The sequence below is a fragment of the Alosa pseudoharengus genome, unplaced genomic scaffold, assembly GCF_046254945.1.
Source record: "Alosa pseudoharengus isolate Yale_2024_CS ecotype anadromous, Long Island Sound unplaced genomic scaffold, YU_APseudo_1.1 YU_APseudo_1.1_scf_22, whole genome shotgun sequence".
NCBI classification, from domain to species: domain Eukaryota; kingdom Metazoa; phylum Chordata; class Actinopteri; order Clupeiformes; family Clupeidae; genus Alosa; species Alosa pseudoharengus.
This window is the reverse complement of record NW_027468680.1, coordinates 23,609,703-23,624,781: the sequence shown is the minus strand read 5'-3', so window position 1 is coordinate 23,624,781 and position 15,079 is coordinate 23,609,703. Positions and strand designations below refer to the sequence as shown.

The window sequence follows — 15,079 nt, the reverse complement described above, 5'->3', positions numbered from 1 at the left end:
TCTCTCTACGGCCACGGCAGAGCCCGCTAGCATAGCAACATGCTAACACATTCGCGCCGCGCGACAGAGCGTTTGAGTGCACCTACCGACGCGGGAGAGGTACGACTCAACTCGTGAAAGTTACGGTAAGAACATATATCACTACTGATTTTGGGTGGCGTGTTCCTTTAAGGGCGAAAAGTGTCCAGCGTTGCACACTCAGCTTTTTGACCGTTATGAGTGCACCATCCGGGAACTTGCAGCGCCCTTCGTGTCGTTGGAATTGTCAGTGTGAACACCCTCATGCACTCAAATTAGGTATTGTAAGTGCAGAAGTACGCGATTTGAGACAGAGTCTTGGTGTCTATAGGAGCATATACAATCGCTTAGTACAGCCGTAGCTGGTTTTAAGTCTACCACGTGCAGTTAAGTTTTTATGGCTTATACCGCAATTGTCAATGGAGAAATTGCATTGAATTTTTACATCCGGCATCGGCTGTGGGCGGGACTGTGCAGCTCTATAGAAACTATCTGCAGCCTATGACGCAAATAAGCCTTATGTCCGGTCTATGGATGTCTGCTTTTATTTAGCCTACTGTTGACAGAAGGGTTTTTTTACAATTTAAAATTATACTTTCTAGATTTGAATGGGCCATGTTGAAGAGCTGATGTCCGTTATTGTTCGTGCAAATATAGACTGATTAATGTCCCTTGCATTTTGCAACTGTGAGGTCCATGGTAGGCGCCCGACAGAAATATTGTTTCATTTTGCGAGTGATATCCACGTTCTGGTGGTGTTCGCCCCCGTTTCAGAGATTCTAAATGCAAAAATGCACAGAGGGAGTTCCTAAGCTATATAGGCTAAGGTATAAGTAGGCCTATTACTCAACATAAATTGTCACTATGCTGGCGACACAAATAAAATCTCTTACGATCCACCCTTTGGGAACCAATGCTTTAGACAACATAGGGAACGAAACGGGAGCGGGATGGGATTCGGGAGCCTTTCTCTCGGGATTTTGCAGGACAGGATTTTTTTGGGGGGGCAGTCACGTGATCGGGATATGACGGGAGTATTTGTGTGGGCTAGGGATGGGACGGGAGCGACAATTGATTCCCGTGTCACCCTCTACTCAGGACCCGACTGTCTTACTGCTTCACTTATTAGCACATATGCATAACCCCTCCCTCCATCCCACAGCCGGATTGTGGCCACACTTATACCTATACTTAATACTTAATGCTTTATAATCAATACTTGTATAATGGCTGTAACCCTATTACGTCAACCCATTCTTGCACTGATATAGTTTTTCTATAGTATTTTTTTTTATTACCTTGTCTACTCTCTTATATGTCCATATTTATTTTATGCTCGTCTCTAGACTTTATTCTTGCACTGTTGCACTGTTGGACTTGCTCATTTGCACCATGACACTCACTCTCACAGAGCACCTTACCTTACTGTGCACAGAGAATCACAGGCTCAGTCCCTGCCTCAGTCATTGCAAGAGCCTCTTGCTTAATCACCCCTAAGCACACTATGTGGATACTGTTTTAGACTTGATCTAGATTTAGTGTTACTTACTGTAGTATAATTTGTATTTTAGTCTTTTGACCACTAGCGAGGCGCTATAATCACAGGAAGTAGGCTCATATCTCAGCAATGCTTTCACTTATAGAAACCAAACTTGGTATATAGACTTGGGACTCCATCCTGAGGACACACAATAAATTTGGTGACCTTTGACCTCTAGGGGGGCGCTAGAGAAACAGGAAATTAGCTCATATCGCCTTTACGTATTGAAACCAAACTTGGAGATTTGGTGTACTTTGACCACTAGGGGCGCTATAATCAGGAAGACTTTCTCGTACTGACACCAAATTTGGTACGTTGACTTAAACACATCGTAAACACATCTTAAGGACCCACAATAAATGTAGTGATGTTTGACCACTAGGGGCACTATAATTAGCAACACTTTCACCTAACGCAACCAAACTTGGTACGTGGACTTGGGACTACATCCTGAGGACATACTATTAATTTGGTGTGCTTTGACCACTAGGGGCGCTATATTTATTAACACTTTCACCGATTGAAACTAAACTTGGTATGTGGAGTCATGACCCCATATTAAGACTGTACAATTATTTTGGTGAACTTTGACCACTAGGGGTGATATAATTATCAACACTTTCACCTATTTAAACTAAACTTGGTATGTGGACTTAGGAGCACATCTTGAGGACACACAATAAATTTGTTGACCTTTGAATCCAGTCCAGTCCAATCCAATCAAGTCCAATCCAATCTAACACAACACAGTCCAGTCCAATCCTAATCCCAACTCCTGCTCAACTGCTTGGCCCCCTCATTGCTGCCCGCAGCTATATTTATTCTTTTAATCTTTTTATGTTTTTTATTCTTATATGTTAAGTGAGTGTTGTACTTTGAGAGCAAAGATTAACCGGAGCCAAATTCCTTGTTTGTTTACGCAAACCTGGCCAATAAAGCTAATTCTGAATTCTGAATGTTCTGAAATTCCGCACATAGGGGTGCTAAAACTGCCACATGGCAATAACTCATGAGGGATGAGTGGCGGTCAGATTGTTTACTGCCATGTGGTAGGCCTACACAGAATAAATTTCTTTCCCTGAAAGGCTGGGATGTTGTGTATCAATCACTAAAAGATGATTTTGTATACTTTCTTTTAAGAAACCTTACCAGGGGAGCCAATATTTGCAAAAGGTGCTGCATTTCCAGTGCCTTTACTTCACCCTGTTTCATTCAGCCAGTTCCAAACATAGATGTACTGCAAAACAGGATATGGGATGGTGCATTGGTGTCATTGGTGGTTGATGGCATAGATGCTGGCACCACCCCAGAGCAGAAAGACTTTATATATTACCAAATCATTGACAAGGAAGTTCTTCTAACATAGCACTTGAGAGGCTCACAATCACCTTGAGTTTAATGCCCCACTCTAACAGAGATGGACCCAACACTAGTCTGTCTAATTTTCCTTGCTGTCGTCTATAACAGTTCTGTTTGTGCCTTGCCACATCCTAACAATGGATTACGGGAATGCCACAAGAACCTGAGTCTGGCTCTGGAGGTCTTACCTGGTGGGGGCTGGGACAATCTTCGGAACAAGGATATGGGTCGAGTCATGAACTTCAGTTACTCCCAGTGCAGGACCACCGAAGATGGTGTCTATCTTATCCCAGACGAGGTGTTTGTCATCCCGCAGAAGACAACTGCCGTGGAGAGAAGCTCTGAGGTTTTTGAACACTGGATAAATCATACCAGCTCAACCTCAAAAACCATAAATGCTCATGCCTCTTTCTTGAAAGTGCTCAGTGGAAAGTTCTCCATTAGCAGTGAACGAACCAAAACCTATCAAGTGCGGGACAATGCTGTGACATCTCGTGTGCAGGTAAGGGGCATTCAGATGTTCTAAAAGCCTCTACGGCAGTGGTCCCCAAACTACGGCCCGCCACCTCATTTTGGGTGGCCCCCCAAGACATGTCCGTAGTATATAGCATCCGGCCCGCACGGGAGTACAACATCGTCAAACTAAAACCTCCGCAATTTCCCCCATTTATTCTTTATGGCGAGTCAAACAGTACACATGTAATACTCTTTTTGTCCACCGGTGGTTGTTTTGGCGCTGTTTTGCGTTTGCCATCGAAAACGGAATGAAATGTAGGCTACCTGCAAACAATGTGAGAGGCCTATGCTGACTGCATCAGTGCTCAAAGTATTTTAAAAGTTTATCAATTAATTGTTAATAACTAACTAACTTCTATTCAAGTCATATTTCTGGGACTTTCTGGGATAATTATTTCTATTTTTTATTCACTCGTTCAAATGTTCATACAAAGAGTTCACAAATCAGGTGACTGAAAGTTAGAATGGTGGTCATTTCAGACCACTTCAGCACTTCATAAAATTCTCATAGTTTGAGAACTTTAAATTATTTGTAGGATATTCACAACTTGAGCTGTGTATGCAAAGACACAGAATTCAGAGTTCACACATTTTTAATAAAATATACTTTTGGGACTCCCTGCTAATACTTTTGGGAATGGGAACGTTTTTTTTATTAGTATTATTTAATTTTACACTGATATGGCATGATGACAATATAAACACAGCTAACAATGGTAATAAATTGCAATAGCCTATGATTAAATGTAATAGAATATTCAACTAAGGTAGACTGCTGTTGTTCACAGCACTAAGCTATTTATGGTTACTGATATAGAACTACTCCGAGTCTCTGGCCCTCTCTTGGAGCCAGGCATAATGAGCTGGCCCTCGGAAGAAAAAGTTTGGGGACCACTGCTCTACGGTATGTCAGGGTTCTTGTCTATTGAAGGTGTTCACAAAATATATTTTAAAGAGGATATATTTTACCCCTTTTTCTAGCCTGGGTGAGCTCAGACAAACCTGATAGCTAGATTGAATTCTGTTTCATTTTGAATTTTATTTCTTTGGAATTGAGTAAACAACTGCATTTAAAACAATTTGTACAACAAAGATATGTATGCTGCAGTTCTGAAACGATTTGGTAAGACTTTGATGCTCAAATTTAAATTTCACTTCTGGTTACACCTGTGGAAGCAGTAAAATGGCAAGTTCGGAAACAGGCATCAATGGGGCTTTTCTCAGGCGGATCTGCAGAGCAAATTCAAATTTGCTAACAGTTAATCTGAGTTTACCCAAGCTACCTTGACTTTTCCCCACAATTGTAAATAATTTCTTGAGATCTTCAGATGTGAAACATCTGTGTCACACTTTAGTCAAAATACCAAATGGATGAAATACCACAGCATCATTGTCGACCACCCCCAGGGCGGTGGTAGTGTAGTGGTTAAGGAGCTGGGCTAGCATGCAGTAGCCTGAAAGTTGTGGGCTCAATTCCCAACTTCCACCATTGCGCCCTTGAGCAAGGCACTTAACCCCAAGTTGCTCCGGGGACAATGTAATCCCTTGTAATATAGTCTACATATGTAAGTCACTTTGGACAACAGTGTCTGCTAAATGTAATGTCTGAAGAGCCCTGTTTAGATCAGCCTGTTTCTGTGTTTGTTCCTTTACAACACAAGTGACTTGCTAACAAAGGTCCAAACATGCGGGTAAAAACAAATTGGCATACTTTACCACATAGGCATAAGACAGAGACAAAAACAGAGATCTATGTGAAAAATCACCGGAATTCTCCTTTAAGGACTGTTTCAAAGAAAGTTGTTGTATAAATCTCAAGATTGATATAATAATAAGTGGTCAGCACCTAAAGAACACTAGTCTTTGTACAAAGTCAAATGAGTGCAGTATTTTCAAAGTGTACATTTGTTGGGTATTTTTGAGAAATATTGTTGACTTTTTCTAAACATTTGCATCTTTTTGTGTTTGACAGATAAGAAACCATATATACACAGTGGACGTTTATCCTGACTTCATCCTGGACTCACGTTTTATTCAACAAGTGAAAGAAATAGCAGAAGCACTGCAAAATAACAACACTCGACATGCAACATTCCTCTCAGAGATGATGGTGGTTGATTATGGCACCCATGTGATCACCTCAGTGGATGCAGGTGCCATTCTGGAGCAGGAAGATCATGTTGAATCCACATATTATTTCCACAGTGAAAAAACGAAATTGTCTAGGTCGGCCGGCTTAAACTTTTTCAAAGTCATTAAGTTTGACGTACACACAAAAGAGAGTCAAGAGTCATCTGAAGCTGATTCTTACGAGACTCACCTCACACACTCACTAACACAAAGCCATGGGGGCCCCGTATTCTACCCAGGGATCACTTTGAAGACCTGGCAAGAGAGCACGCTAAACAATCTTGTTGCCATAGACCGAACAGGTCTTCCTCTGCACTATATTCTGAACAGTGCAACTCTGCCAGACCTTCCAGAAACCACCATAGAAAGTGTGGCCCAGTCTGTGCGCAAGGCCATACAGCTCTTCTACGATGTTAATAAACGACCAGGATGTGTAGACAGCAGTTCGACAAATTTTAATTTTCAAGCTAATGTCGATGACAACTCTTGTTTAGGGCCAGCGACCAACTTAAACTTTGGTGGTATTTTTCAAACATGTAATCCAATCACTATTCATGGAAATGAGATTTGTGCAGTTCAAGAAGTTAAGAATCCGGACACTGGGGCCTTCACATGTCGTGAGCCTTATTTACCCACACTTTTACAGTCTGTTGTGGTTGAAGAGGTTCACGGTAAGCCTAACTGTCGTGAAGTTTGCAAAGTATGGTGGTCGTCGTTTTGTTTTTCTGACTGTTGCGAAACAGTTTGTGATTATCCGTTTAATGTTAGGAAAGCAGAAGTCCACACATACTGGTGTGCCACAAATAACGTTACAAAACCTTACTCAGGGTACCTCTTTGGGGGTCTGTACAGCAAAAATGTCGAGAATCCATTAACCAGGTCTAATGGGTGTCCACTTCATTTTTTCCCTCTGCCATTTCTGTCCAAAGATTTTATGATCTGTCTAAGTAACGATTATGAACAGGCGTCTTCACTTTCTGTGCCTTTTGGAGGCTTTTTCAGCTGCAAGGCTGTAAATCCCCTGGCTTGGTCTAAAGAACGCTGCCCACCACAGTTCAGCCAACACCTCGCCACGATAGACGACGGGTGCCAAATTCTGTACTGTGTGAAGTCTGGAGCATTTACAGATGGGCAGCTGAAACCCATCAACTTGCCCCCGTTCACTAAACCAGAATTGATTAGAAAGCTTAACAACAACACACTGGTTATGGTAACTGAGGGAGATCATGTGTGGCTTCAAAGTGGAAATTCAAATTCATGGAAACGGGCCAAGTCAGGGGAGGTGGATAAGTATGTGAGACAGCTCCACACATCAGAAGGGGGGCAGATTGCTGCTGGATTTCTTGTAACGTTTTCAATCATCCTAGCTATTGGAGTAGCGTATGTAGTAAAGAGGAAATTTGGAAGCTGGTCTCTGAGTCGTAGAGAGGGCTATGAGACTCTTCCTGACACTCAGACAGATACAGGGGTGTAGAAAGAGGACAGATTACGTCCAGATTGCAAGGATCTCTAACTTTTTTTTTTTAGATTATGCATAAGGCATATAGGCTAGTCTTGAATAAGTATAATAAATGATTTCTTCTTTCAGGGTATAAGTACATTGTTTTTCTCTAATCATTGTTTTAGATTATGCAGAAGTGAAATGGCCTTGATTTATGATACTACTATATAATAAATTATTTCTACTTCTGTAATAATTATGTTTTTTTCTAATAAACACCTTATGAAAACATTGTACTTACATATGATTTGTGGAAATAGTTTTATTATTGGAAAACAAGAACACATGAGTTTCCAAATCCACCAATTTTGATATGATAAAGCCTACTTATGGGGGATGTCACAGCCAAATGACAATTTAGCTGTGTATGCAGCAGAATTAATTGCCATTCTTTTGGCACTTTCCTGGATTGAGAGAAACAGGTCAAAACGTTTACTACTGCTTCAGATTGGTCTTTGATAAGTATTCAAAATATACAGTCACAGTCTAGACAAAACACAAGCAAGACAATTAGAAATCTGCAATTAGTGGCAGTGATCAGTGCTGCTGCTGGCCATTTTTCTCTGTGGTGCCCCCCCCCCCCCCAAAAAAAAAAAAAAAAAAAAGAATCTTAAATTGTTAAAACATTTAAATGATAACTCAAACACTGAAATTAAAATAAAAGGCCAATAATTTACAGACCATTACTGTGTGTTTTAAACATTTATTTCTGAAGAAATGCTGTTTGGCTTAAAAATGGTACATTGTCACTTTAGCATTGTCTTTACATTCTTATAGTACCCTTTTGCCAGCTCTTATTTACAAGCCTTGTTTGTTTAAGCCACATTGATAGCACAATATTAACAATAATATGCAAAATATTAAGTTGTCATAAGTAGCCTCCATTGCTTTGGAAATGGATGACATGTTGCTTCATATTTCTGTTTGCAATTAAAAGTGAATTATGAGCCTGGTAGCCACCTAGCTATCTGAATGGAATGCGTTTCAGTTGCCTCGGCATATCATGTGATTTGTGTAAATGCTTGGAAAACGGAATTATTGAAGACTCACCAATTCCATTCTACAAAGGCAAAGTAGTAGATTAGTCTAGTCTATTCTTGTCCATGTTCCAAATCACATTGATGTTAAAGAGCCCTCTCACCAATCTTGAGTTTAAAAATGGTCAGTCGTGGGAAGATTGAACTGCTAGATTAAGAAGGTGGGAAAGTACAGGCAAAGATGGTTGATTACGAAGACACTTCATGAGAGGCCATTTCCTGTCCCTGGAAATTTATGCAAATAGGGTAGCAGTACACGCCCCCGCACATTTATGCAGTTATCGGGGTCTCTTTTTAACATTGAGGTCTATGGCAGAATCCAAGAATTTCGCAGAATTTGTCAAAGCCTTATTTTTCTGAGTAATGGATGCACATTTCGGACACGGTATCATGATCTCCAAACCCTCCTCCCTATTTCAGTAGAATGTCGTGATAGTATGACCTTCCAGTCGGGAGAAATCAACATTAATGAAGGTGTAAACCAAGTTTATTTTGTACTCCGGCATGTCTGGCGTGGAACCGAGGCGTTCAAACGTAAATCATTGACACGCCCCTGTGCAGGCGGGAACTGAACCAGAGCCCGTCTCGGACTGAACTCCACTTTGCCCTCATAGACATGAACTAGGACGACCCATCTTGCTACGCATTCATTATCTTTGGTACAGGACAGTATTGTTGATCCGACCGATGCGTGCAGCGTGATTATAGGGACTGACTATGTCGTCATCTGTGCGCCTGCATGCCTCGTTGGGGCAACGCACATGTGGCTGTGCTGCTTCGTCTGGGGAGGCATTAGACAGTAGGCATCTGATCCAGCCTGAACAGAGATATGTCAGCCATACTTCCCATGGCACGTGCAATGGATGTGGGTGAGAACGGGCAGCAGCTGTTTTAAATGCAGATTGGAATTCCTCCACCAAAGCATTTAATAATTACAGCATTGTGCCAGCGCTGAGTGAATAGTGGCCTGTAAGGAGTGAGAGCCACCTGTTCATCATTTCCCAATGAGGTGAACAGGAAATCGGTAGCTGTGGTAGAAACCGCATCATCCTCTTTATTAGCTTTTTGCTGGGGAAAGAGAAAGGCTGTGTGAGTACTTGGGTGTGGGGGTAATGACACCTGCTGGTGGTAAGCTACTCTGTGGGTAAGTCGGCTGTGCGGGGGTAGTGACACCTGCTGGTGGTAAGCTACACTGCAGGTAAGTCGGCTGGAGCTGTACCCTGATTGTGAAACTAGCCATGTGCTACTGGGAACTGTTGAATGTTCAATGACTCTCTTCATCAGAGGTCCTTCTCTATTTTGTTACACTCAAATGTCAGGAATGAGTTTGAGTTTGATACATGCAACGCCAATCTCTCTGATACTGGGTGATTCATGGACTTCATGAAGCTTTTGAGAACATTTAACTATAACTGTAACAAAGCGTTATGGTGTGTCTTGATTCTCAGGCCTGCCTCTGCATCTTTACCTCAATGCAGGAACATAGCTCAAGCTGATATTAGACTACAAGAGCCAATTCATTTTTACATAGACTATATTGAACATACAACCCCAAATCAGAAAAAGTTGGGACATTGTGTACAAGCATGTAAAAAAAAAAGGAAAAAAAGAAAAAGAAAAAAAAAACAGAATGTAATAATCTGCAAATCTCGTAAACTCATATTTAGTTGCAAAAAGAACACAGGCAACCTATCAAATGTTGAAAATGACGCATTTGACTATTTCATGGGAAATATATGTTAATTTTGAATTTGATACCAGTTATAAAAAAAGTTGACCGGGGGTAACAAAATGCTGGAAAAGTTCTGAAATGGTAAAGAAAGCAAAAGGAGGAATGTTTCACAACTAAATAGGGTAATTGATAACATGATTGGCTATGAAAAAGAGCATCCCAGAGAGGCAGTCTCTTAGAAGTAAAGATGTAGGGGTATTCATTACTCTGTGTAAACCTGTCTTCGTCTTCTTCAAGTCCGTTGCAATCTCAGATGTCTATCTTCCAGTATCTGGCGCAGCTCACATGATGGGGTTCAACCAGGTCCTGGGGGCTGCACTGGAGGGCATTTCACACTCCAGTAGGTGGGACATTGTCTGTACTGCTCCACAGCTGCATGTGTCTTCTGTCTGGTGGCCCCATGCTTTCATAAGTGCTTTGCACCTCCCCTATTCCACTCATAGTCTGTTGAGGGTCTTCCAGGTCAGCCATGGGGCAGCCGTGGCCTACTGGTTAGCACTTCGGACTTGTAACTGGAGGGTTGCCGGTTGGAACCCCGACCAGTAGGCACGGCTGAAGTGCCCTTGAGCAAGGCACCTAACCCCTCACTGCTCCCCGAGTGCCGATGTTGTTGCAGGCAGCTCACTGCGCCGGGATTAGTGTGTGCTTCACCTCACTGTGTGCTGAGTGTGTTTCACTAATTCACGGATTGGGATAAATGCAGAGACCAAATTTCCCTCACGGGATCAAAAGAGTATATATACTATATACTTATACCATGGGAGGTCGTGCCCGCTGGCGGGACATTCAGTCGGGGTGATTCCACTCTGCATCCAGTCCTGGGCTTGTGTATTTAGCTGGTTCCATTCATCTTTCCAGATGTTGGTCCTTGCTGTTTCTTTGGTTGTCTGGAGAGTCAGGAAACTGGCTCTGGATTTCAATCAGGGTTGAGTTGCTGTGTATCTGTGCAGGGGGTGCCTGGTGTCAATCTCCTGTGCTCTCCGCTCGTTTTGGGCAACGATGGATCGTCTGATGTTGAAGGGTGGCAATGCCAATTAGGGCGTAGAGGCACGGGACTGGTGTTGTCTTTATGCATCCCGTGGTGTCGTTGATGGCTGTGTGTGGTGGGAGCAGCTCCAGCTTAAGCATGTGTATTTGGCTGTGGAGAAGTGTAGAAGTGTATATGTTTGAATGTCTGTATTGCTGAAATGTATATTGAAATGTATATAAGTGGGTTACCATCTGGACTATTTATTTTCATAAATAAATGATAGCACAAAGAATAATACGCTGATGTTGAAGGGTTTTGGTGAGATTTCAACCTCCAAAATAAAATACAATATTAACCTAGTTACAATACACACGGACGGTTGATGGGTCAGCACCCCAGTTTGAGTTTACCAGTTTACGCAGGATGTTGTTGCCAAGGTCAATTCAGCATCATGTCTTCTAAAGTCCTGTAATGTTTCCTCATCTATGTCTACGAGACATCCATGGCGCATGACAATGTTATGCAACACACAACAAGCTACAAACAATGCTGCGACTTTCTGAGGACTGTACTGGACCTTCCAGACGCAGGTGTGTTTATATTACTATAGCACCAATTGGCTAGACCGCTGTTGATTTAGGTCAGTCACTTAAAGGGCGTGAGAATTTATGCAATCACTTATTTTGTATTACATATTTTCAATTACTTAACATTACTTTGTAGAAATTTGCTTTCACTTGAATACTTTTTAAGGCACTGTACACAGTTCTTTTCACAGCTTCACAAGGCTGGAATTTTGTTTTGTTTCATTCAGTAGTACAAAACAACTGCAAAACAGGATATGAGCTGCTGCAAAACAGCATTGATGGCATAGATGCTGGTACCACTACAAAGCAGAAAGATTTGCGGTTGATGTAGATCAGAGCAATGTTTTTCAACCTTTTTTGTGCCACGGCACACTTTTGACACTTAAAATGTCCCACGGCACACTAACATCCTGTGTGAAGAAAAAATAAACATACATAGCCTAAAATTTCAAATAATACACAGATATGGCCTTATTATGGCTTCTATGCAACACCTGCTCAATAAAACAAGCGCCCTCTGTTTCATTTGCAGGTGACTATATCTATGAACTGGATATGTGATGATTCTGTGAATACTGGATATGGGGCCCCCATTGTACAATGCCTGCATACCACAAATAGTGCAATCATACAATCAATGAGACCATGTGGTTATAAATTCTTTGATGCAACAGTTGCTTTTCTGGACCAGTGAGTGACATTTGGGTAATTTTCTGCGGCACACCTGATGATCTCTCACGGCACACTAGTGTGCCCCGGCACAGTGGTTGAAAAACACTGGATCAGGACATTCTCTGATGGGGCATGTAGTTGCAATCTATTGCACCCAGCACACCAGGAAACCCATTCTTCTAGCACGCTCCTGTTTGTCAGGGGTCATGGGAAACAATGTGTTCACTAGCATGTCGGACCAAACCTGATGTAACTGTATGTATAGCTGAACTTATGGCAGATTGTGATAAGCCTCCAATTGAGTTTAGGGGATGTTGAAATGATCCACTAGCATAGAACTGCAGCGCAGTCGTTACTTTAACAGCAACGGGGTTACAGGGAGGGCAGGGTGCATTAGTTTGCAGCTCATCAGCCACGAGATGGCAGATTTCAATCACAGCCTGGTGGGATAGGCGCAGCTTACGCCTACACTCATTTTCACTTAGGGACAGATACATTTCTCAGTTTCTTGGCCGGTGGACCCTTTGCCTTGTCCTCTTATCCTCTGCCCAATGAGATACTCCATTTGGCTACGCCAATCAACAATATCAGCAAACGCAACAATATTTAACAGAAGGGGTCAATAGAGATGTTTTAATGAACTTACATTATCTTGTACTGGTGTGGCCTAAGGCAGTCCGTCAGTGTTGATTCCTAAATTTCCTGGTTCTTGACAGACACCCCGGCTTGGAGAGTCTAAATAAATACCTGCGCCTCTTGCTTCTATTGGTGACGTGCCTACTCAGATTTATCTGTCATTACCAATTTGCAAGTGATGGTGAATAACTACTCATTGTGAGATGTATTTCTTAATATCTTTATTATAATTATGTTTCCCATTGTAATCGTGTAATTTGTAATGATTTGCATGGATGTGCGCTGGTGCGCGTTCCTGTGGATGAGAGAAGCAGGGTGCGTTGTGCACCCACCCACATCACTGTTGATAATGGGCTCTTAAAATAAACATAATCGCCACGGATTTCTCACCAGGTTTCTCTTGGTCAGTGGCGTAATGGTTTTTAGAGGGTGTAAGATAGCGATTTTTGGATCATGCGCCAGACCACACCTCCTGCCACACCCCTGGGCGCAAGGCTTAATAAAAGAGAAGCACGACACAAATTTCGCCACTGGGTGTAAGATAAGAATAAGCTTTGCAACGCGCTTTGGTGATATGGATGGTGCATTTTTGGTAATGTGCAGTGTTTGTGTCCGCCAAAACTGGCCTCTCTGAGGGCCAAAAAGCTCAATTTTGGTGTCAAACCAACAAACCTTCTTCCATTTTCCCTTGGAGTCTCCCACATGTCTTAGTTGAGATTTAATAAGAGCTTTGCAAATCACCCATCGAGCTTTTACTGGTGTAGAACTCGGGCAAAAGTTGTTGCATGCATAGTTTCTCCCATCTCAGCTACTGAAGCTTTTAACTTCTATGTCATATGTCTATGAGTTGTCATAGGTGCCTTGGTGGCCTCCCCAACCCATTATGCTTCTTGAAAGGTCACTCTGTTTGTGGCAATGGCCTGCTCTATAGGCAGATTTGCACATTTGCCATATTTCTTACATACCTGATGGATTTCACTGAACTCCAGGGGATGTTCAGTGACTTGAGTTTTATTTGTAACCATCCCCTCATTTTTCAATAACTTTTTTTATTTGAGTCGTTTGGAGTGTTATTTTGTCATGGTGGAATTATAGCCAGGAATACTGACTGACCAGTGACTGGACCTTCCAGATGCAGGTGTGTTTATATTACTAAAGCACCAATTGGCTGGACAGCTGTTGATTTAGGTCAGTCACTTTAAGGGGGGTGAGTGTTTATGCAATTGCTCATTTTGCATTACATCTTTTAAATTAATTAACATAACTTTGTAGAAATTTGCTTTCACCTGAATACTTTTTAAGGCACTGTACACAGTTCTTTTCACAGCTTCCCTGTAAGGCTGGATTTTTGTTTTGTTTCATTCAGTATGTAGCAGGTAGACCTTCTCTGCCTGCTATTTCCAATACACAAGTTCACGCGTGAAACCCCGGGTGCCGCCATAACGCTACCAAATGCAATTCATTTCCGCCGGAAGTGGTTTGCGCAGCGTCTGCCGGTGTAAACACAGCGATGTCCATGCTAGCTTGGGATCACGGTTCTACCACTTTGACTGGAGATGGCGTTATTCTCCCCCACCCGAATTCAGTGCAGAACTGGGAGGATAACATGACGACGTGGCCCAGCATAACGTACAGCAAGATTTGCTCCTACTTCGTGCAATCCTTAGCAATAGATGGAAAAGCAATGGACAATCTGAAAGCCTCCGAGGCATATCAATACCTGCACAGCAACAAAGTCGGTTGTGTCATGTCATACAAACATGATCGATCGTTTTGTTTATATGAAAGCAAATGTAGAGCCTAGCCAGTGTTTGAACAATGCGTGGCATAATGCTTGGGTGCTGGTAACTGAAGCTGGAGAAGTCAAAACTGCGGGATGTACGTGTGTTGCTGGACCAGGGAGATCTTGTTCCCACTCAGCTGCGATCCTGTGGAAGGTAACTAGATGATTTGACCATTGTAGCCTAGGCCTTGTCTTGTTTATTGTTGGTATCCGAACTACATCATAGGCTACTTGGCTAGAGTGCAAAGTGTGTTTGTGCCATGATGATAATAATAATGCATTTTCTTCATAAAGTGCATTTCTGCAAACCCAATGTTCTGTATATTCATTGTAGGCTATGTGTGCAATATATTATATCATATGACATGTTTGCAGTGAACTCATTACAATATCTATGCACTGTTTTGACTATATCTCTCTAGGTAGAAAATGCTGTGAGACAGGGGAAAACCGGGCTTATATATAATATCTATGCACTGTTTTTACTATATCTCTCTAGGTGGAAAATGCTGTGAGACAGGGGAAAACCGGGCTTGCCTGCACAGACGGACAGAACCAGTGGAATGCTGGGTCTAAAAGAAATGCTGGTCAGAGGAAG

The 15,079-nt window shown here is 42.2% G+C and overlaps 1 protein-coding gene across 1 annotated transcript; it reads left to right on the top strand.

Moving 5' to 3' along the window:
* The first annotated feature begins 2,911 nt into the window (after positions 1-2,911).
* Positions 2,912-7,306, top strand: LOC143138920 (macrophage-expressed gene 1 protein-like). The gene is made up of 2 exons (XM_076299394.1): positions 2,912-3,419; positions 5,406-7,306. Exons 1-2 carry the CDS (start codon positions 2,976-2,978, stop codon positions 7,035-7,037), a joined length of 2,076 nt encoding a protein of 691 aa, XP_076155509.1. The 5' UTR covers positions 2,912-2,975; the 3' UTR covers positions 7,038-7,306.
* Positions 7,307-15,079: the final 7,773 nt, after the last annotated feature.

What these genes read in the sequence shown, in the direction of transcription:
- LOC143138920 (XM_076299394.1), top strand. Translation starts at nt 2,976, where the DNA reads ATGGACCCAACACTAGTCTGTCTAATTTTCCTTGCTGTCGTCTATAAC. An exon ending in CTGTGACATCTCGTGTGCAG is followed by an intron (nt 3,420 to 5,405) that starts GTAAGGGGCATT and finishes TGTGTTTGACAG; the next exon opens with ATAAGAAACCATATATACAC.